We start from the raw sequence: 24,976 nt of genomic DNA, 5'->3' as shown, positions 1-24,976 counted from the left end.
CAAAGGCTACAGAAACATTTCATGGTATTTATAATATTGTGATGCAACATTGATGTTAAGAAATTACACAGTACAACATCATAAAGTACCAACATCAGTTGCTGTAGATTTGAGAAGCAGAAAAATTCTATAAAGAACTTAGTAATACCCTCAAATTAAATCAACATATACTCTAATATGGTGGGAAAGGTGAGGATGGTGAGAAGTAAAGAAAAAAAGCATAGTTCAGGTAAAAGGAGAGTCAAGTTAAAGACTTGTAGATTATTAAAAAAATCTCAAGCTTTTAAATCATAAACTTTTTTTGAGAAAAGAAATGATAACCATTCAAAACAGTGAGGACCAAAGAACACCCCAAGAAATGAAACTGGCATGTTAACTGATGGGAAAAGATTTGTTATTTATGTGGTGTTATATCCTGAATCAAGCTGTCTGTGTGTAGACTAACTTTTCAGAGTAAATATCAGAATTAGTAATAAAAGCAAAAAGAAAGAATAATGAAAAAATGGCATATAATTAAAACAATTCAATCCTGGAATAATTAGATAATTAGCAATAAGAAATACGAAATGGTCTCAGAAATTTACAATGTTCCAGTTTAAATACTTTTACAAACATATTGCAAACATAATGCCACCAAAAAGGGACACAGTTCAGGAAGGAAGAAGGAATAAAAGGAAGAAGGAAGGAAAACCATTTATATAAGGCCTATGTGTTTTACAAATATCATTTCATTTGAACCTCACAATATTCCTGGGAATTAGGTGTTGTTACCATCTCTATTTTATAATGGAGGAAACTGAAGGAGACAGAGGTTAAGTGACTTGCCTAGGGGGTCACACAGGAAGTTTTTGATGACAATTTGTTGACAATTTTGATGACAATTCCTGACTACAGATCTAAATGAGATCTCTACTCATTTTGATGCCCAGAAATTGCTTCAGTCAGTAAACAGCTGCCTTGCTCGCCAAGTAGAGAGAACTGGTGGCCAAAGGAAAAGCAGATTTAGAATAAATCTGAGGGGTCACTAGGTGGCACAGTGGCACTGACCCTGGAGTCAGGAAGACCTGAATTCAAATGTGACCTTAGATACTTAACAATTACCTAGGGATGTGATCTTGGGCAAGTCACTTAATTCCATTGCCTTGCCCCCCCAAAAAAGAGAGAGGGAGAATAAATTTGTTTGCAAAATTTTACAATGAAGGAAAAGTAGAATAAAGTAGTGAAGCATAAACTCAGTTTAAAGGAAGTTTTACAAATGATCCAAGTAAACTCATCTCAAAAGCACCAAAAAGCTGAAAACTGAAGTAAGTCAGCATGAGAAAAATGGCAAAGATCTACAAAGATTACTAAAACAAACTGATTTCACTTATAAAGGACAATGGAACCACCATACTTGGACCCTAATATTACAATCTACAGGGTAAGTAAAATAGTACTAAAAAAATGAACACAAGAAATGCAATTAGACTAGACTAAATATATACTGAGGAAAATCATGCTGGAGGAAATATAATTAAACAGTGGCTTTTTTTTTATCTTTCTGTTATCCTTGATTCCTGTATTTTTTAATGTCAAATTTTCTATGCATCTTTGGTCTTTTCATCAGGAATTTAATTAATTTAATTTCCCCTCTGTTAGATTATATTCAATTTTCCTGGGTAGGTTATTCTTAGTTGTAAGACTAGATTCTTTGCCTTCTGGACTATCATATTCTAAGTACTTAGCTCCTTTATCCCTGAGACTCCATAATACTTTAATTCTTTCTTTCTGGATACTTGAAGTATTTTTTCCTTGAATGAGTTCTGAATTTTTACCATAATATTCTTGAGAATTTTCATTTTGGAGTTTTCTTCAGGAAGTGACTTGTGGATTCTTTCAATTTCTACTTTGCCTTCTGGTTCTAAGAGATCTAGGAGTTTCATGATTTTTTTGGAAATATGAAGTTTAGGATCTATTTTTGGTCATAGCTATCAAGGTAGTCTAATGATTCTTAAATAACCTCTCCTTGATCTTTTTTCCAGGATAGTTATTTTTTCCCATGAAATATTTTCCATTTTCTTTTTTTCTTTTTGCAAAGCAATGGGGTTAAGTGACTTGCCCAAGGTAACACAGCTATGTAAGTATCTGAGGCCAGAATTGAACTCAGGTCCTTCTAACTCCAAGGCTGGTTCTCCATTCACTGCACCACCTAACTGTCTCAATATTTCTTATTTTCTTTTCTTTTTTTTTTCAATCTTTTGGCTTTTTTTTTGTTTGTTTTTTAGGTTTTGGCAAGGCAAACGGTGTTAAGTGGCTTGCCCAAGGCCACACAGCTAGGCAATTATTAAATGTCTGCGGCCAGATTTGAACTCTGGTACTCCTGACTCCAGGGTTTGTTTTAATATTTTTTGATGTCTCATGAAGTCATTAACTTCTATTAGTTAATTCTAATTTTTAAGGAGTTATTTTCTTCAGTAAGATTTTTCTACCTCATTTTCCAAGATATTACTTCTCCTCTCATATCTTCCTGTTTTCTCCCCTAATGTTCTCATTTGCTTATAGATTTTTTGATTCATTTTCTTCTTCTGGGTTTGTCTCTTGACCTTTCCTGTTGTCATTAAAAGCTCTCTATGATGGGAATTTTTTCTCATTCTACTATCCTACTTAACTTTAGACTTTATGTTAGTGCATACTTTGGGGGCGGAGGGGGGGTTGAGGTGGGAAAGGAAATGATTTGCTTGAGCTTTTGTCCTTTTATAACCTCCTGCTATGTTAACAGCTCAGGCTGGGAGACTGCAAGCTTTTAGTGCTATCGAAGTGATATGACCTGGGGTGAGGTCTGTGACCTCTGCAAGCTCCTGATTCAGATGTTTGTGTTGGCTTATCTCTGGTTAGGAATTCCTCAGTAGATTGCTATTGGATTAAGCCACTACTAGCTAATTATGAGGTTCTGTAAATTCAGAATAACTGAAACTACAGGTCCCCCTTTAATCTGAGTCTCTTGTTTGGTTTATTTCACTGCAGGCTTCAACAGTAGGTTTAACTTCAACTTTGAATTCCTATTCTGCTCTTGGGATCAGAGCCACACTGTGAATACTTGCTTCTTAAATTTATTTGTAGCTCAGTACATCTCCCTTGAGATCATCTCCACATCCAGACTGTGTGACCCAGAGCTATGTAGTTAGCAAAATACTTTCCAGATGGCACCTGCTTTTCCACTCCTAGCTTGTGAATCTCTTTTTGCCCCAGTTCTGCCCTGGAACCTAGTCTTAGACCTCTTTTAGCTCCTGAGTATTGGAATACTCTAGAAGCAGTATGCTCCTGTCAAATTCTGTCCTGTATTCATAGACCTCTCTTTCTGTTTCCCTAAGCCTCTCTGGGCCAGAAAAGTTACTCATTATAACATGTTCTTGGTTTTCTTCATCAGAATTAGGATTGGGTGCATTTTCTAGATCTTTGTGGAAGAGATTTAATGGGAAGGTATATTATATTGCTACTAAATACTCCATTATCTTGACTCTGCCTCCAGAGACACAACAGAAACCAAGGTGTTTTAGGATCAGTATGCAAAGAATCTCAGGGAAGAAGATAATAAATGAATAGAAAAAACTTTGCACCATATTTTACCAAAAAAAAAAGAGAAAATTAAGAACATTAGTAACTATTTAACTATACATTTATATCTAATAAATCAATAGGGCACAAGGTGGCTTTCAAAGTGATATCCACCAATTGACTGCTTGAGGGTAGGCACTGCTTTTTCCTTTGTTTCTTTAGTATCTAGAATAGTACCTTGCACATAATAGGCTCTAAATAAATGCTTGCTAATTGCCTGAAAGATGTTGATAATATAAGATCACATTATTTACTGTTTGATTATGAAAAAAGTATTTGATTTAGTAGTGCAAAAATGCTACTTTAAATAAGGCTAATTTTTTTAAGGTTTTTTTTTTTTTGCAAGGCAGTGGGGTTAAGTGGCTTGCCCAAGGCCATATATAGCTAGTTAATTATTTAGTGTCTGAGGCCAGATTTGAACTCAGGTACTCTTGATCCAGGGTCAGTGCTCTGTCCACTGTGCCACCTAGCCACCCCATAAATAAGGCTATTTTCTAAGAAAGTATCTCTTATCCATATACTTCAAATTCATTTAAGATTCCTTGAAAGATACAACAGAAATAAGCTTTTTCAATGACTTTGATCTTAAATATAAAGTAAAAACTAAAATAGGGGGCAGCTAGGTGTCACAATGGAGAGAGCACAGGTCCCGGAGTCAGGAGGACCTGAGTTCAAATCCGAACTCAGACACTTAATAATTATTTAGCTGTGTGACCTTAACCCCACTGGGGACCCTTAACCCCATTGCCTTGCAAAAATAAAAAAAAAAGAAGAAAAAAGAAAAAGTCTGGCCTGATCATCCCCACAGGAAAAGCCAAATAGATGAATTGCCTGTATTATCATCTACATTTGGATGGAAACCTGTAAAGCTTGTATATCAATATGCATAATTAAGACATATAGGACTGATGGATGTTAAGGTGGGCTCAGAGTTGAGCAGCAAACTATCTTTAGGAAATTACCCAGCATCTTTAAGGAGCATAAGCTTCTCACAGAAATAAAGACCTATCTTTTTATGCTACTACTCTATTCATGTTGTTGTGACATAAGAACATGGAATCCTGAGTGATTTTCATTGTTAAAGAGACCCTCCCCCCAAATTAATGAGCTCACAGACATCACTGAATATTTAAGGATGTAAGAGCATTTTTAGTTCACCTTGTTTGTAGATTTTATCATCTGTGTACTGGGTATTAATTTTTTCTTCCATTATAACTTTCTATGCTATCTAGCTTGGTGGATCTGTCTTATGTTTTTTTTCACTCCCTTTCTCTTCAGTTTTGAAAAATAATTAATAACTAAAATCACCCAGAGTAGAATGAAAAGTATGTAAGAGTTGAACTAATGGGAATTATAGCTAAGATTTTGTGATATTCATTCAATTTATTTAATTAAGAAAGCATTTAATGAGCTAATAATTATAAGTGAAAAAATTTCACATTATTTCATGATTAACAGAGTCTAATAGTGCCATTTCATTCACTTCAATTCTTTGAGTATAGGTAGGGTGTTTACTATTTCTATTTTATAGATGAGAAAATATTTATGTATTTTTGAATACTCGTAATGAGGTTAAAATTGAGGTTCACATTTTGGATGCTGTCAATTCAATGAACATTTATTAAGTGACTGTAATGGGCCAGGCAATGTCCTAAGTGCTGGGCTCAAAAAATGGCCAAAATAACAGCCCATGGAGGACCATGATGATACTAGGTGTATGCAACATATACTAGAAATTCAAGAAGGAACATGGATAGAGAGAAATCAATTGGGAGATTATCATAATAATTCAGGTCAAAGGTAAGGAGCCTAAAGCATAATAGTAATTTTATAGGAGGAAAAAAGGGGATGGATGCAAGAGATGGATTAGTAGCATCAACAAGATTTGATCATATTTGGGATATGGAATGAGATAGAAGGCAAAGTAAAGGATAACAATAAGGTTGTGAATAAGGTTAACAGGAGAGTGAAAAAGGGAGAATTCAAGAAGGAAGACATGCAATTCTAATTTGCACATTTTAAATTTCAAGTGCTAATAGAACAGTCAGATAGATATATCCAGCATACAACTGATGCTATGGGATTGGAGTTTTTGAGAAAGATTGGATGTAGAAATAAAGATTTGGATCAATTTTTAATATTAATGTCAAATGACTTAAGAACAGGGGACAGGGATGTTTTTAGTATTAAGAACTCCTGTGATATATCTATATCTATATATCTTACTGACATAAAAGTTGGCCCCTGGAGATTATTGAGTAGAGGAGTGACATAGATCTGCTTAAGGAAAATCAAATTGGCAGCTTTGAACTTTGAGGCATTTCTACATCTCTATTAGAACAAAGAACATAAAAAGTGAGAACCTGATGGAACCCAACAACATAGAATGTCAAAAGTGGGTTGGCCTTTGGAAATCAAAGAATACCAGAATTGGAAAGAATCTTAGACTGAACCAACTTTCTCCTACTCTGTGTTATGCACTAGGGGTAGGTACTGGGAATACAAAAACACAAAAGTGAAATTAGTCTCTGATATCAAAGAGCTTGTAGTCTAATTGAGAGAAACAAGATGTATATAGGTATAAGTATACAAAGTAGATACAAAGTAACCTAGAGCTAGTTAAAATTCCACCCCTTCCCCAACCCCCCCCCATTCTCTAGATGGTGAAATCCAGGTTGGGGGGGGGGAGTGACAAGATATCTCTTTACCTCCCTATCCAGAGCTCTAAACACAATAGCTACCACAAACTGGTTTGTGGAATTATCTAATTTGCTTTTCATCCCTTCCACTCTGTCAGTCTCACTTTTTCCAGAGATACAAATTCTCCAAAGAAGTTTCAACTGACAAGAAAACTTGGCTGCTGGAAGTGGAGGTTGCAAGGGGAGAGAGTGTGGAGATGCTTTTCCTTGGCTTCCCCAGGACTCACCACTGCTGTGCATTAAGGGAAATACAATGCCATCTAGTTGGCGTACTGACCTGCATTTCATACTGCAGAGTCATGTGGAAGCACCACGATCCCAATCCTACCACTGAAATTGAAACAAAGAAAAACAACAATTAGCATAAAATTTGAGTTGGATGAAAAGAGGATGTAGAGGGACTTGGGAACAAAGCAGGACACCATTACTAGGATTAGTTATTTTCAAAGAAAACAAATTTCATGTAGAACTTGAAATTTCTACTGTAATTAGTAATACGTTAATGGAATTTTTGTGAACAAAATACTCTTATCAGTTAACCCACTGGTTAAGATGAGTTCCTGAGTTAGGCCTAGTATAAAAGAGACCAGGTTGTGTGACGAGTACCAATGTAGAAACAATTTTGACCTTTTTGGCATGATGAGGCATTTCAACTGGTTTGTAAATCATACAATGAACCTTTCCTCAGTGACTTGAAGAGTGATGATTGGAATATATTCTAACTGGAGAAATAAGAAAGTGGATTGTTGGTATATTTATTTAACTGTAAATTGAAAGAAATATGTTGGTATATTTTTTCCCCATTTACAAAAATAAAGAGGTATGATGGTGTTTTGTTTTAACTGGAATAAGGAAGTGGGAAAATTGGTGTCAATGAATTTCAGAAGGATCAGTGTTAATTGGAAAATAAAGAAGTGGAATCTTTATTTTCTATGGTTTATATAACTTTATATATATATATATATATATATATATAAATCTATGGTTTATAGATTTTTTTCAAATGAAGAATGAAGGAAATGGAAAGACAGGAAGATTTCATTTGGAGAAATCACAAAGAGAAAATAAAGAGTGAAGTAGGATTTCACTGGAAGAAGTATGGCAGTTTTCTGACATTCAAAAAAGAAAGGTGTAAAAATTAAGAAAAAAGAAGAGAGATAGATCTGAACGACTCTGAAGGGAATAGAATGAGAATTTATGCCCTCATTCTACACTGCTTTCAAATTTTCTCTATAGCAACTGAACTTAGTAGCTACAATCCCTTTTAATTTGAAACACATGTAAAGTACTATGTCCATCATAAAAAATATATGGAGCATAAATCCCTGTCAACTCTTTCAATGCTCAGGAGAAATCTGCAAATCATATACAAACCTGACAAAATTAGGTAGTATAGAAATAACTGCTGATTAAATGTGCATTTCAAATTATATATTTTGCCATGAATTTCAATTCTGCATTTCCAGGGTCTGTTGGGTATCTCCATCTAAATGTCCTGAAAGCACTTTAAAGTCAACATATCTAAAATCAATCATTATATCCTTTCTCCAACAATCTGCTCCTCCCTGACATTTTCCTGTTTCTGTTAATGATTCCATCTATATGCTCCCAATTATTTAGGTTGAAATCTCCCTAAGCCTTTCCCTAACACCATACTGTCCTCTACCCTGGTTACCTTCTGAACTGAGGACTCCACCTCAGACTTAATCCAAAAAAGTAAGACCATTAGCCAAGAGCTTTTGTCTTCTATCATTCAGATGTCTTCTTCCACTATTTCCTCTTTCATACCTTTCTCATATACCTTTGATCACATCTCTTCCTATCTTGTTCACAGAGTGATTCCACTTTAATCCATTCTCTCTGTAATTTTCAATCTTTTTCTTCCCACTGGTCCCTTCTCTGATGCCTACTAATATGAGAGTATGTCTCTCTCTTAAAAAACCTCACTTGATCTGGTCACAGCTATCTATATCTGTACACTAGCTTTAGTTTTCCTCCACTTCTCTTTTTTAAAATAGTATTTTATTTTTTCCAATTACATGTAAAGACAATGTTCAACATTAATTTTTTGAAAGATTTTGAGTTCCAAATTTTTCTCTCTCCTTTCCTTCTCTTCTTCCCAAGATGGCAAGCAATCTGATACAAGTTATACGTGTGTAATAACATAAAACTTTCCCACATTAGTCATGTTGAGAAAGAAGAAACGGAACATAGGAAAAAATCATGAAAACAAAAACCAAAATAAATGAAAATAGTATGCTTCAATCTGCAAAAGTCAGACTCCATCATTTGTTTCTCTGGATATGGGCAGTACTTCAGTTAACCTCCTTGAGAAACTATCTATACTAGATGCCTCCAACTCCCTTTCCTTTGACTAGATTTTTTTTTAAAACTTCAGTTTCTTATTTTTTCCTGTTCCAAATGATTTTCCTTTCCCTTCCCCCATTCCATCACTTATTGAGAAGACAAGAAAAAGAAAAACTATTACAAATATGTTTAGACATACAAAGCAAATTTCTACATCATCCATGTTGGGAAAAAACTCAAAAAGAAGTTAATAGAAGAAAACACTTTAATCTGCATTCTAAGTCCATCAGTTCTCTTTCTGGAGATAGACACCATGTTTCATAATTAGTCCTTTCAAATTATGGTTAGTCAATGAGTGATTAGTTACCAATGCTTTCAAAGTTGATTATTTTTGCATTATTACTATTACTATATATTCTTCTGGTTCTGCTCTCATTTTTCATCAGTTCACACAAGCATTTTCTGGAACGATCCCATTATACTTTCTTACAGTCAAATAATATTCCATTACATTTAGTTACAATAACTTGTTAAGTCACTTCCCCATTGATGATGAGCATCCCCTCAATTCATACCCCCCAAAAGAGCTGCTATAAATATTTTTGTACATATGGGCCCTTTTCTTCTTTCTTTGATTTCTTTGGGATACACATCTAGTGGCAAGCTCAATGGATAAAAAGAGCATGTATAGCTAAATAGCAATTTGAGCAGAGTTCCAAATTGCTGTCCAGAATAGTTGGCCTAGTTCACTATTCCACCAACAGGGTATTCATGTACCTGTTCTCTCACATGCCCTTCACATTTGTCATTTAGCTAAACTGGTAAGTATGAAGTGGAACCTCAGAGTTAGTTTAATTCCTCTAATTATTAGTGATTTAGAGCATTTTCACATGCTTATAGGTTGCTCTGATTTCTTTCTCACAAAACTTCCTATTCCTAATCTTATTAGAATTTAAAATTTTTGCAACAATATTTATTTAAGAAACTGATCTATGATTCTTCTTCTGTTTTTATTTTTCTTGGTTTGAGTACCAAGTCCATTTGTGTCATAAAAGGAATCCTACTTACCTTTTTTCTTTCTTTTTTTGCTTTATGAATATTTATTTAATATTTTATTTTTCAATGTAAATGTACAATTTTTCAATGTTTGTTTTAAAATTTTGAGTTTCAAATTCTCTTCCTCCCTCCCAACCCCCTCCCCCACCTCTTTGCCTCTTTTTTCAAACTATTTAGTATTAGAATTCACTTCTAAGTCCATCTGATTTCTATGTTTTTTTTCCTTGTATATTTATCGTTTGTTCAATTGCTTTTTGTAAGAGAAGATTATGTAGGTAGTCTATGTTCTGTTCTGTTAATCTATGCAATTTTGTATTTTTGTAAAATATATATTTCCTTAAGATTGTCAGCTTTATTAATATATCTTTGGGCATAACAGCTTCTAATAATTTATTTTATTTCAATCAAACAGCTTCTAATGATTTCTTTTATTTCAATCAGTCAACATGTATTATCTTCTATCTTTCAAAGATTACAATCAAATTCATCTTTTTATTTTTCATTTTTATTACTGATCATTCTGTTCTCTTCTATTTTAAAATAAAATTAGACAATGGCATCTATTTTATTGGTTTTTTCCCTTTCAATCAAAACAACTCTAGTTTTATTTTAATTATTCATTTTTTTTAAACTTTCAGTTTTGTTACTCTCTCCTTTGATTTTTGGAATTCTATTTTGGTATTTTATTAGGGGCTTTTGATTTGTTGGTTTTCCATTTTTTTCTACCAATTCCTTGATCTGCTCTTTCTCTCATTTATTAAACAAAGTGTTTAGCAAAAAACATTTTTCTCCAAGTACTGCTTCAGCTATATTCCACAAATTTTATTGTTTCTATGATTTTTTTGACCCACTCCTTTAGGATTAAGTTTTTAGTTTCTAATTAATTTTCAATCTTTGCTTTAAAACTCATTTCCTGAATGCAATTTTTATTACATTATGGTCATAAAAAGATACATTTATTTAATTTTTTGCTTGATTTTTATGTAATAATCCTCGATTAATTTTTGTGAAGGTGCTGTGCACAGCAAAGAATAAATTGTTTTCTATACCCATTTAATATTCTACATTGGCAGCATATCTAACTTTTCTAAAATTCTGTTTATGTCCTTAAATTATTTCCTGTTTACTTTGTGGCTAGATTTAGTTTGAGAGCGACAGATTGAGGTTTTCCACTATTATAGCTTTATTATTTCTTTTTGTAACTCATTTGACTTTTAATTAGTTCTATTTTTTCTTCTGCTTTATCTGAGAACAAGATTATCCTATCTTCTTTTTTAATTAACTTCAGTTGGAACATTATAAATTCTGTTGTATGCATAGTTTTGTTTCAAGTGTTTCTTAATATATTGTTGGATACTGATTGCTAATCCATTCTAGTATCTTTTATTTTACATACAAGTTCATCACATTCACAATTATGACTGCTTACTTTACATTTTTCTAATCTTATTCACTATACTTATCCTCTTTTTTGCACTTGTCCCCTCTTTAAGATTCCATTTTTCTTCTTATCATTACCTTTCTTAATCTACTTTCCTTTTATTCTCTGCTCTTAACTTTATTCCTCTGACTTTTCTATTAAGATGAATTTCTATATTAAACTGTTTGTCTATATGTATTTTTCCCTCCTGGAACTAGTTCAGTTGAGAGAGGCAGGGATGTGTGGTCAGGGGAGGCAGAGGAGACAGATCTTCCCTGACATCACAAAAAGTAAAAAAAAAAAAAAGACAAAATAATACTAATATTTGTTCATTGATCTGTTATATATGTAATTTCTGTATGATTTCAGTCATTTTTCATAAACAAAAACAGCTGAATTTGCATATGTTAGGGTCAAAATCAGAGAAAGATGCGAGGTGAGGTAGTGGCAAGATTGCACTAACCCTCCCAAACTGAATTGAGCCTGTACAATAAGCACAAACCTGCTGCCATTTCCCTGCATGTCACTAACATAATGTTGTACTCCTTTTCATTATATAGGTTCATTTTTCGCAGTCTAGTTGACACATTTCACTTATGTGTATAAGATATTTAGTACTTATGATCTTGATTTTAATCACCTGAAAAACCACCAAGTGAAGCAATTAGATCTGCCTTATTGAAGGGGGTATACTGTGCATGTGCTACCTCTGTTAGGCTCAGACAGTACAAATCCTGACTCTGCTACTGCGCATGCTTTCCCCATCATGGACCTCACCACAAGTCACTGGAGTGAGGGTTAAGTGTTGACAACTCCCCCTACCCATTGCCCCTTCCACTAAACAAATTCTTCCTTATTATATAAGGTAACTTTCTCCATTCTTCCTTATCCCTCCCCTCCAGTGAATTCTTTTTCCCCTTTCATTCCATTCTTCTTTGATCATTTAAACATAAAAGAATCACACCTAGGCTTTCTGTCTAATTAGATTCCTTTTTAGAACCACAGTGATGATAAGATAAAATTCTGAGTGGTTACATATAGCATCTCCCCATATAATAATATAAATAATCTTTTTCAGTCCCTTATGAATTCAAATTCACATTTACCTTTATAAAATCTTTTGAATTCCATGGTTCAGTGTCTGATTTTCTATTCACTTTTGGTCTTTTAGTCAGAATCCCTGTAGGATTATACCATTTGCTGGGTAAGTTATTCTTGGTTGTATTCTTAGACCCTTTGCCTTCAGGAATATTACATTCAAGATCTCTGTTCCTTTATGTGGTTTGCTATTAAAGTACTTTAATTCTTTCTTTCTCATTCCATGCAGTATTTTCTCCTTGACCTGAAAGTTCTGGATTCTATGAATTTTCTGGGAACTTCCATTTTGTAGTTTCTTTGAGGAGGTGATTAGAAAATCCTTTCAATTTTTACTTTCCTCTGGTTTTAAGATAGCGGGAAATTTTTTCTTTATTTCTTTAAATATGTTATCTGGGCTGTTTTTCCGGTTCATGGCTTTCAAGCTAATTTCCAGGTCATTTGTTTTTCTTATCTGATTGAGAATTTTTCAGTCTTCTAATTTTGTTTTATTATTTCTTAATGTCTCATGGAATCATTAACTTTCATTTGGTCAATTCTAATTTTTAAGATGTTATTTTCTTCAGTAAATTACTTCTTTTACCTAGTTGTTAATTTTCTTTCTCATAACTTTCTTGGCTAGCTCTCATTTCTTTTTCCATTTTTTCCTCTACCATGCTTATTTGGTTTAAAATTTTTTTGTTGTTTTTATCTCTTCCTTTACTTCTTGCTTAAATCTTCTAGGAGTTATAGTTGGACTTCTGTTTAACTTGCATTTTTCTTTCAGGTTTTGCTTGTAGATAAGTTTTGATTCGTTGTCTTTTCTATTTGTGTCTTGAGCTTCCCTGTCACCAAAGTAGTTCTTTATAGTTGGGTTTCTTTTTTGTTTGCTCATTCTTCCAACCTATGTATTAATTTTGACTAAGGATTTTATTTTAATCTTGAACTCTACTCACTTCTGGAAGGGGTAGCATCTGGGCTTGCAAGTTCTGTGCTACCAAAGTAATGTGATCCAGAGAGATCGCGCCACTCTTCTCTTCTGATCTGAAATCTCTAAGTTTCTGCTCTGATTATGAGTCTTGTGGACAGCTGAATTTCAATAGATTATTGCTGAATTCAGTCACTGTTAGCTCAGGTTCAGAGTGACTGGATTGGATCCCCTTTGGTCTTGGTCTCTTGTCCAGACTTTTCCACTGCAAGTTTATATACTGAGCTAGATGGCACAATGGCCTAGAGTAAGGAAGACTCATCTTCATATGTTCAAATCTGGCCGCAGACACTCACTAGCTGGGTGACCCTGGGCAAGTCATTAACCCTGTTTGCCTCAATTTCCTCATCTGTAAAATGAGCTGGAGAAGGAATGTGACAAACCACTCCAGTATCTTTACCAAAAAAAAAAAAAAAACCAAATAGGGTCATGAAGAGTAGGACAAGACTGAAAAACAACAAAAAGGTTAGAACTGAATCACTGCTCTGCTACTGGGCTCAAGAGTCAAACAGTTTATTTTCTGGAATTTGTTTTATGCTCAGTATTCAGCCAGGGTCCCACATTGTGTCAAGACTGTTCCTGTCTGCCCTAGCTCTGTTACCCAGAATTCCTGCTCCTAGTGGTAGTTCAGGGGTCTCTTGAGCTTTCTTCTTGTCTGGTGCTGTATCTCGGGCTCCCTTTCAGACCCTGTGCTCTAGGATGCTACTGGTCTGTTGCTGCCACCACTGCCACTTTGCCTGCAAACCTTTCTGTTTGGCTTCCTAAGCTGCCCTGGGATGGGCAAATGATTCCCTTTTTATTGCTTTATCACTCAGAATTCACTCTAGCCTGTTTTCTAGATTGTTGTGGAGATACTATGTTGGGAGAGCTAGGCAAAAATAGTCCTTCCTACTTTGCCTCTCTCCCTCTAGATTCTAAACCCTGGATATGAAATCTAGTTTTCAAAAGACCTCATCATTCAAATGAAACTGCTCTCTGAAAGTTATCAATGATTTCTTGATTGTCAGATCTGATAGCCTTTTCCTTAATCTTCATCATTCTTGGCTCTGCAACAGCTTTTTATACTGCTGCTCACGATCTCCTAAATAATCTCCTCTAAGTTTTCATGATATTGTTTTCTTCTGGTTCTACTTCCATCTGTCTGGCTACTCCTCAATTTTCTTTGCTGGATCTTCATCTTCAGGTGACATCTACCAACCACGTGGCACTTCCAAAGTTCTGTCCCTAATTCTCATTTTCTTCCTTTATACTTTTTCACTTGGTGATCTCGTTAGCTGTTATAGGTCTATTTCTATTTCCCAGATGTATAGATATAGTCCAGGTCTCTCTCTTCTGAGCTCCAGTTCCACAACATCAAAAGCCTCCTAAACATCTCAAACTGGATTTCCTGCAGGAATCTCAAACTCATCATGTCCAAAACAGAGCTCATTCCCCCCACTGGAAAAAAAATCCTCCCTTTTTCTCAACTTCCCTGTTACTATCATCACCATCTTCCCAGTCATTCAAGTATCGTCCTTGACTTTCCCTGCATTTACTTACCAAATGACTATTAAATATTACCTATTTACCTACATAAAAATCTCTCCTATATATGTTCCCTTCTCTTCATTCACACAGTCACCATGTTAGTATAGGTCTTCATCACTTCTCACCTGGATTATACTACCCTTCTAAATTGTATTCCTTCTTTGATTATCTTCCCTTTCCCACTCCTGCTTTTCCCAAAGGGTGAGTTTTACCATGTTACATGACAATACCACCTTTGATCTTCAGGAACAAATATAAAATGCTCTTTTGGATATTTAAAACCATTCATAACCTAATTCCTTTATCCCCTTCCATTTTTCTACTTACTGCCCTAGTCCTGCTCTATGATCCTGCTGCACTGGGATACTTATTCATACATGAAGCCCTCTCCCAATTCTAGGTTGCTTCACTGGTGATACCCCAGGCCTGGGATGCTTTCCCTCCTCACCTCTGATTCCTAATGTCTGGTCTTTTTCAAGATTCAGCTCAAGGGGCGGCTAGGTGGCGCAGTGGATAGAGCACTGGCCTTGGAGTCAGGAGTACCTGAGTTCAAATCCGACCTCAGACACTTAATAATTACCTAGCCATGTGGCCTTGGGCAAGCCACTTAACCCCATTTGCCTTGAAAAAAAAATCTAAAAAAAAATCAAGACTCAGCTCAAACTCTTTATAGGGCCCTCCCCCCCACCTCCACCACGTAGGCCTTTCCTCTGAGATCACCATCAACTTTCCCTAGTATATCCATAGGTTTTCCTGGGTTGTCTCCCCATTAGAATGTGAACCTCTTGATGTCAAGCATTTTTTCCCTCCCTTTGTATCCCCATCACTTAAACACAGTGCCTCACACAGAATGACTGCTTAAAAAATGTCTGCTGCTTAACTCTCTGTTCCTCAGTTTGAGCCTCCTTTCTCCTACTTCTGTGCATTTGTGTGGGTCATCTAATATGCCAAAAAAATACCCTCAACAATTTTGCTTCTTGAGATCCTTCACTTCCTTCAAGGTTCAATTTATTGCTTTCCTCTCCATGACCATTTCTGATTTCTCTAGCTCAAATAGTTAATTTTCCCATCTTAAGTTTTCTTATTGTATTTTCAATTTTTTTCAGTCAGGAGATAACAGAGCCACTAGCTAGTCAACTGACTAGTCACTAACTAGTAATTGACCTCCCTAAACCTAGGTTTTCCCTTTTGCAAAATAACAGGTTTAGTTATAATCAGTCTTTAAGTTATCTTTCATGTGGCCATTCTATGTTCTAACATCCATTTTAGCTAACTTATTTTTTAATGATACAGTTTAATAAAAGAAATTTATAAGTAAATGAAATATTGATGCTCCAATTTTAAAAAGTCTAATATACTTTAATAATATCTATTTTTTTCTTCCAGAATTTGGGCAGTACATCAGCAACTGTACCCTAATGCGGTGAGGCTTATGGTACCTGCCATTTGAACTAGCAGGAGGCATTATGCAAAGCCTTAGGGGGTGAGAAGGAGTTGACTGGAAGGTAGGAAAAATTTTAGCAATCTGCTAAAACTAGAATGAAGAACTGCTTCTAGAAAGATGAAACAGAAAGAAAATCAAGTGAAACAGAAAAGGAAAGAAATTAAGTCATTATGTTTATCAGGCCTGTATCTTAGAGAAATAGGTATGTTCCAAAGACAAGGAAATCTTTCAAGTTGTCCAGTTAACAGTAACAAAGAAATGAAAGCAAACCACCAAAACAGCAATTGAGAAACTCTACCAAAGTCATTTAAATATGACTCATTTTAATAAGTGTAAGTTTATTTAAGTATCTTACAAAGAAAATGAAGCTATCATTTAAGGCTGAAATAAAATTTATCTTCAGAAGATTTTTAACATTTAAAAAATCATACTTAAGAAATCACCTTTACATTTAGACTTCTATATTTTATAAAAGTTAACTGAAATGCCTGAACTTAGAAGATTCAACAAGGATCATTTTAGTATTGACTTTAATTACAGAATATCACAACTGGAAGAAACCTCAGAATAAAGAATATCAGAATTAAAAAAGATTTAGAAAAAGAATCTCTGAACTGGAAGAGAACTAGGGATACAGTTACAGTTTTCCCTTCAATATCAGGAAAAACTTCCTAACTTTTAAAATTATCTAAAACATGGAATGTATTTATTGCTTTGAAATGTAGTACACTTCCTAGACAGATTTCTAGACATCTTCATGTGGAGATCAGATTACCACTGACTAGGAATGCTATAGAAGAAATTTCTACTTCAGGTAGGTTGGACTTTAAAGTCCCTGCCAGATGAAATTCTCCATTCTATTTCTGTGCTACAACAGGAACCACAGATAGAAAAAAAAAATCAGGCAATTAATTTTTTTTTTTAGTTTTTGCTAGGCAATGGGGTTAAATGGCTTGCCCAAGGCTACACAGCTGGGTAATTATTAAGTATCTGAGGCCGGATTTGAACTCAGGTACGCCTGACTCCAAGACTGGTGATCTAACCACTATGCAACCTAGCTGCCCAAAGCAATTCATTCTTTTTGGAGAGTATTAGAAGTCTGACTAACATTCTGAGTAATACTCTTGCTTGAAGCAACAGCAGAAGAACATCAACTTCACTTTCATTTCATTCAGAAGCATTTATGAAGTGACTCCAAAGTGCCAGGCACTAAACTAGCTGGTGAAACACATGCACCAAGACCCCAGATCTCTTACAAAGCATCACACCACTAATGTAAGACAGACTAGAAATCAGAGATGACAGCTCTTACAGACCTTGGGATTCTAAGACAGTTGGATCTTTGTGCAGGTGCTAGAGGAGGCTGGACCCCCTGGGAGATGCAGGAGCAAGTCACACAACTTTGGGAAGATTTTTCTGAAGAGGTAAGCTCTGAGTCAAACTTTGAAACAATGGCTATAGATAGTAAGAAGTGCAGAGAGTACAGAGGAAGGACAGAGAAGTCAGAATTTGGAACTTTTGTACAGGGAATATTTAATTTCATTTTGGTTTTCCATTTCAGTAATCATTTAGGCACCCCCTATGGTCAGAGCTTTGATGCTAGGAGAGATATATAGTTTAGATAAGACATGGCTCTTGTTTTCATTGAATTTAAAATCTTAAGAGAGGAATAAGACTTATCCCAGAAGACTATAATATACAACATAAAAAGTACATTAAAGAAATAAAGACAAAGTAGTGTATGAATCTGTAATGAGCAGGTGATCACTGACTAAAAGATCTAAAAGGCTTCAAGGAGGAAGAAGGCACTGAATTGGGTTTTAAATGTAGAAAAATTCAGTGGTGAGGGGGACATTCAAAAGCAAACTGGTATAGGAATTCTTAAAGCTTTAAATTAACAGATATATATGTATATACATATACATCATATATATGACATATACATGATACATATATATATATCTCACTTTAAGATTTACAAAGCATTTTGCTTATAACAAACAAAGTATCATGATCTTGTTCAATGAATGAGGAACCTTGGGGCTAGGTGAGAAAGTCATTTGTCTGAGGTCCCAGAGTTATTAAGTATTAGTGTCTCTTTTGATTATAAGTCCAGGAGCTTTCTTTCCTATTATGCTTCATTTGCTAAGACAGATGCCAGTTATATGCAAGGTTTTTCTGTCTGTATCTTTCCAACAAAGAGGGTGGGATCTGTTCTGCACTTTGGGCCAGTCAGGAAAAAAAACATCATCGAGGACTGAAGAGCAAGGAAGTGCTGGACATCCACAGGACTTGTATCAAGGACCACATCTTCTGTCTGGTTTTCAGGCCTCCATTCCCTTTGGAATCCACTTCTGACTCTCCAGACTTTTTTTCTTCACTGTGTCAACTAGATAGCTCCTCTCACTGCCTCTGCTTTTCAGCTCTCTTTTAAGTGTTGTCTTCCCTGTTGTATCATAAACTCCTAGAGGGTATTTGCTTGCATTTTTATTCTCACTGAGTGCTGAGACCCATTGCTGCTGCTGCTGTTCAGTTGTTCAGTCATGTCCCACTCCTCATGGCTCTGTGGACCATCACTCACCAATACTATCCAGAGCATGGGAATTAATGACGTGGTTTGTCATTTCCTTCTCCAGAGACAAACAGAGGTTAAATGACTTGCTCAGGTCAAACAATAGTAAAGGGTTGAGATTAGATTTAAACTCAGGTCTTCCTGACTCCAGGCCTGGAATTCTATAAGTTTATAAGTACTTGTTGACTTACTGACAACCTCAGGCCTTCACTCCAAGCTCCTCTTATTGCCTACTGTTGCTCAACAGTTACCTAATTCCTCTCCCCTTCATTTATACAAGATCCAGGGCCCAGGACTGCTGTGAGGATCTAATGAGATAATTATTGTAAAGGGCTTAGCCTGGGCCTGGCACATAGCTAGTTATTCTCATTATTATTCAAGGCTTCAAGGCCAGCTCTCCATCCATTAGGTCATACTGAAATTGTTCTTATATACTAAATGAATGATGTGGAGCTAGAGGACATGTTAGTCACTGTCCCTCTCTCTGGGCTGCAGGCTTTTATTAAAAAAAAACCTTATTTATTTTAACATGTTTTTATTTTTACATTGTGAGTTTCAAATTCTGTCCTTCCCTCTCAACTCTTCACCATCTACTGAAAAGGCAAATAATATATCAATTATGCATCTGAAATCATGAAAATATATCTTTATTAGTCATTGCAAAAAATGAGAAAATTAAACTTCAATTTGTACTCAAGAGTTAATTAGTTCTCTGAAGGTAAATAGCATTTATTTTTTATCGTGAGTCCTTTGGAATTATCTTGAATCACTGTCTTTATTGGAAATGTCAAGAATTTCCCAGTTATCATCATTACAGCATTGCTAGTATTCTACTTAATGATGTTCCAGTTCTTCCCACATCACATTGCATCAGTTCATATAGGTCTTTCTATGTTTTTCTGAATCCACCCTACTCAGCATTTCTTATAGCACAATAGCACTCCATTTCTATCATATGCCACAACTTGTTTAGTTATTCCCCATTTCATAAGCATTTCCTTCATATAGAGTTCTTTGCCACCACAAAAAGAGCTGATATAGATGTGTACATAAAGGTCATTTTCCTTTTATTTCTTTGGGATACAGGCCTGGTAGTTGTTTTCCTTTTCTTTTTTAAAAAATTTACTTTGTTAAATATTTTCTAATTATATATAAAAAGTTAGATAATCATTTAAAAAAATTTTTAAGTTCCAAATTCTTTCTGTCCCCCCTGCCTCTCTTCTCTCCCTGAGTATTTTGATATTCTACATGGGAAGTCATATGAAACATTTCCATATTAGCCAAGTTGCAAAAGAAAACACGAACAAAATAGAATAAAAATAGAGTTAAAAAAAAGTATGCTTCAATTTGCATTCAGTTTCATCAGTTTTCACTCTGGAGTTAGATAGCAGTTTTCATCATGGGTTCTTTGGAATTGTCTTGAGTCATTGTCTTGATCAGAGTAATTAAGTTTTTCACAGTTCATCACCCTTACAACATTGCTATTACTGTCCAGGGGAACACTGTACTCAATAATTGCAATACTGTACAATGATCAACTGGGAATGACTAAGGTATTCTCAGCAATACAAAAATTCAAGATAACTCTGAAGGACTCAAGATGAAAAATGCTATTCATCTCCAGAAGAACTACTCATGAATCTGAATCTGTACCTTTTATATTGTCTTTATTTTTCTTAAGGTTTTTTCTCTGCTTTTTTTAATGACATGACTAATGTAGAAATGTTTTGCATTATTGTACATGTACAACCTGTATCTGCTTGCCTTCTTGAAGAGGGGAAAGGAGAGGGAGAAATGGGAATTCAACATTTTTTTAAAAGATTAAAAATTTTTTTTACATGTAATTGGAAAAATAAAATATTAAAATAAAAAATTCTTGTTACTATGTACAGCATCTACCTGATTTTGCTCATTTCACTTTTTATAAGTTCTTATAATCTTGCTGTGTTTTTCTGAAACCCTCCTCCCTTGTCATTTCTTAGAGGATAATAGTATTCTATCACAATCATATACTAGAACTTATTCCCAATTCATTCTCAACTGCTGGGCATTCCCTCAATTTCTAATTCTTGGCCACTACAAAAAGAACTGCTAAAAATATTTTTGTTATAAATATGTCCATATCCATGTTCTTTGACCTCTTTGGGATATGTTATTTCTGGCAAATGTACACACAGTTTTATAACTCCTTGGGCCTAATTCCAATTTGTTCTCCAGAATGATTAGACTAGTTCACAATTTTACCAACAGTGCATTAGTATTCCTATTTTCTCACATTCTTTTCCACAAGATTCTCTCTCTCTCTCTTTTTTGTTTAAGTTTTTTTGCAAGGCAATGGGGTTAAGTGGCTTGCCCAAGGCCATACAGGTATGTACTTAATAAGTGTTTGAGGCCATATTTGAACTCAGGCCACCCTCCACAGGATTCTTAAGAACTTTTGACCACTTTGGGACTGTCTTTCTCTGTAAAATTCAGTCAGTGAGACTACCTATCCTCTCTATGAAGCAGGACTCAAGATCATCCTAACAGTGGGAGGAACTAGGTATGCATGCACAGCCTAGAGAAGGGAAAAGTAAAGATGGGCTGTCATCAAGTATCTGAAGGGTTACCATTTGAGATAGGAACTACATTTTTATGGGATAGGAATTAGATTTGTTCTTTTTGGCTCTAGATAGTTGATATAGGAAATCTACAAAGAGGTAAATTTTGGCTTGATATGAGAAAAAAATTTAATGATTAAAGCTCTACAAAAATGGAATAGGAGGCCAATAGACAATCTATCAGATATATTAAAGAAGGCATTCTTTTAATTTATTTCTTTTAAATTTAAGGCAATGGGGTGAAGTGACTTGCCCAAGGTCACACAGCTAGGCAATTATTATGTATCTGAGGCCAGATTTGAACTCAGGTACTCCTGACCCCAAGGCTGGTGCTCTATCCGCTGTGCCACCTAGCTGCCCCTAGAGGGGATCTTTGATCAAAAATGAGTCAGAATAGAGAGCCTTGGAAGGTCCTTTTACTAGAGATTGTGTGACCAGGTGATCTATCCCTAAGATTTCTGTCAGCAATGATTTTCTGATTATTTCTCCAAGTATTTTTCCTCAGGTGCTGAATGAGTGAAGTGTTGTTCACTGATTCAGTGATCAGAGGTCAGAATTAGATCAGAAAACCTCAAAAACTACCTCAGAAGGTTCTGACCACCACAGCACACCTTTATCTTTCATCATTAACAGTAACTGTTGCAATTTATAAAGGTTATTACTTTCTTATGCTCTGTGCTAAAGTTTCTTCAACACCTTCTCTGGACAGAGGAGCATAGCACATTAAGATCATCTCTGATTAGATTTATATTTGTCTGATTCAGTCAAGACAGTGGCTGATCATAAGTTACCATTAGACTGAAATTAATCAATTAAAGTTTCTCCATTTAAAAAATTTTCCAATAGTACTCATTCAGGAAATTACTAAGACTTTATTCCTTTATTCCTTCAATGCCTTCTTGCTTTGGTTTTAAATTATTAAGAGGCACCAAAATTTTTGCTGTTTCTTTTAGCTTTTAGATTTGTTTGTCTATTTTATAGTTTAATTTATTTTCCTGGTTGTTAGTTTCATTTATTCACTGAAGGGATGTTGGAAGAGGAGTTAGAAATGACTTCTGAGTAGAATCTGCAAATTGGAAGGGACCCTAGATCAAAGAAAATTAGCTGTTAAAAAAAGGAAGGGGCATTAGAAATGGAGCTTATACACAACTCCTGAGGACTAATCCAGAAAGAAGAGGTCACACACATCTATGTTGTGGCAAAGCAGAGACAAGAGCCTGAATCTCTGGATTTTCAAGGACTTTGGGGAAAATAAGTGACTACTTATCAGGGCTTCAAAGCCTTCAAAAGAAGGCCTGGAATATCTTTTTTAGTTTATATCCCCATTAAGACCATACCTACAAAGAACTATATGACTTTAGGACTGTTCCTTCAAACTATATTTTAGATTTTTTTTAGATTTTTTTTTCAAGGCAATGGGGTTAAGTGGCTTGCCCAAGGCCACACGGCTAGGTAATTACCAAATGTTTGAGGTCGGATCTGACTCCAAGGCCAGTTGCTCCATCCACTGCACCATCTAGCTGCCCCCCCAACTATATTTTAATAAATACTTGTGAAAAATTCTATTGACCTTGTTCTCTCAGAGGGGAAGCACTACGATTAAGGAGAATTGGCAAAGGATTTTTCTAGAAGGTGAGACTTTTTTCTGAGATTTTTAAAAATTTAATTTAATTTTATTAGTTTTTGCAAGGCAATGGGGTTAAGTGACTTGCCAAAGGTCACACAGCTAGGTAATTGTTAAGTGTCTGAGGTCAAATTTGAATTCAGGTTCTCCTGACTCCAGGGCTGGTACTCTATCCTCTTCACCATCTAGCTTTTACGTGAAATTTAAAGGAAGTAGAAGAAGTCAAGATGTGGAAGGACATGAAAAGTATGGGAGTCTGCCAGTGAAAACACTTGGAGTCATAAGCTGGAGCATCGGTCACTGAGGTCAGTATCACTGGATTATATATTATATGGAATAAGGTATAAGAATACTGGAAAGGTAAGAAGGGGCATGGTTATTAACCCAAACTGGATTTTATACTTGATCATGGAAGTAAAGGAAAACTACTGGAGTTTAATGAACAAGGAGGTGAGTCAGATCTGCATTTTCAGAAAATTAATTTGATAGCTAAATAGAAGATGGATTGGAGTTGGGAAAAGACTTGAGGCAGGGACATCAGCTAGCAAGCCACTGCAACATTCAAGGCCTGGGGTGATCATGGCCATGGTAGTGGTATAGAGGGAAAAGAGGATCATATTTGAGAGATGTTGCACAGGTACAAATAATACAATTTGACCACTGACTGAATATAGGCTGGGGGGAGAGGTAAGAGAAAGAGGAGTAAAGGATGACATGGAGGTTGTAAGCCTGGGTGACTAGGAAGATGATGGTACCTTGGATATCAGAAGAAAAATTAGAAAGAGGAGAGGAAAGATAAGTTTATTTTTTTAACATGTCCAAGATATACAAAAGGTAGGTGGATTTGAGAGATGAGAGATAAGAGATCAGGAGAGAGACTAAGGACAAGATCTGAGAAGTATCTGCACAGAGTTCAATGAAACCATGGAAAATAAAGGAATCACAAAGTGAAATAGTAGGGAAAAAATAGAAGAGGGTCCAGCATAGAGCTCTGAGAAGACCACCACTGTTAGTAAACATGACATGAAGATCATCAAAGGAGATGATGAAGGAATGAAATGGACACATGGAAGGAGAACCAAAAAAGAGTAGTGTCATGAAAATTTAGAAAATAGTATCAAGGAGAAGAGTGTGATCAAAAATGTCAAAGGCTGCAGAGTGGTCAAGAGGATGAGGAATAAGAAAAGCATTTTAGATTTGGCAATTAAGAGATCATTAATAATTATGGAGAGAAATTTCTGTTGATTAATGATATCAGAAGACGCTGCAAAAGAGTTGAGAATGAGAGGAAAGGTCATGGAGACAGACATCTGTTGTAGATGGCCTTCTCAATGAGATTTTACAGCAAAGGGAAGAGATATAGGATAAAAGCTACAAGGGAAAGAATAAATGAGGATTTTTTTAGGAGACAAGACCATTGTTGTAGGCAGTAAAAAAGTAGCTGGTATAATGGAAAAAATTAGAGTAAAAGAGTAGGAATCTTTGGGAGAAAATGAAGTAGAATGGGATCACTTGTACATGTAAAGGGGTTGGTTTTGGCATGTGAAACAGGAGTGAAGGAAAATAGAGTGGCAAAAACACCTGAGTGCTATGAGATGGAATAAAAGACAGAGATCTCAGTGAATGGTTTGTTTTTTTTAATGAAATATTAATTACAGTTCTTAGCTGATATGGTAGAGGGAGAATAAACTGTGGTTTGAAGAGAAAGAAATATCTGAAAGAGCTGTCCCATAAAGGAATAAAGGACTGTGAGTCTCCATCTGGGGGTCATGAGGTTGATAGACTGGCTCAGTTCAAATAGACTTCTTACGATAAGGCTGGACACCAAACTTAGTCAAGAACTGTTGCCACTTTTGGGGGATTTTTTTTTTGTGTGGATTGGGGGCTCCCTTTTTGAAACAGATTGGATTATTGCAATAGCCTCCTAATCATTTTCTCTGCCTGAAGTCTCTCTTCTTTTTCCTCCAAAACATTTTCCACAGAGCTACTGAAGTAATATTCTTCAAGTAAAGGTCTGATCATGTCTCTTTCCTTCTCAAAAAAAGCTCCAGTAGCTCCCTAATACATCCAG

The 24,976-nt window shown here is 35.3% G+C and overlaps 1 protein-coding gene across 3 annotated transcripts in view; it reads right to left on the bottom strand.

The window, feature by feature from the left end:
• Nucleotides 1-24,976, bottom strand: part of ACER3 (alkaline ceramidase 3) — a 183,007-nt gene that overhangs the window by 65,277 nt on the left and 92,754 nt on the right. For 2 of the 3 annotated variants that reach the window (XM_074216935.1, XM_074216936.1), the window contains one exon: nucleotides 6,571-6,623. The exons of the other annotated variant lie outside the window; for it this stretch is intronic. In XM_074216935.1, the coding sequence (XP_074073036.1) occupies nucleotides 6,571-6,623 (53 nt within the window). The remainder of the gene's footprint in view (nucleotides 1-6,570; nucleotides 6,624-24,976) is intronic. 3 annotated transcript variants of the gene reach the window in all.

Source organism: Macrotis lagotis, chromosome 1 (assembly GCF_037893015.1).
Source record: "Macrotis lagotis isolate mMagLag1 chromosome 1, bilby.v1.9.chrom.fasta, whole genome shotgun sequence".
Lineage (NCBI taxonomy): Eukaryota > Metazoa > Chordata > Mammalia > Peramelemorphia > Peramelidae > Macrotis > Macrotis lagotis.
Note: the sequence above shows the minus strand (reverse complement) of the source record. Positions and strands in the feature narration are given on the sequence as shown.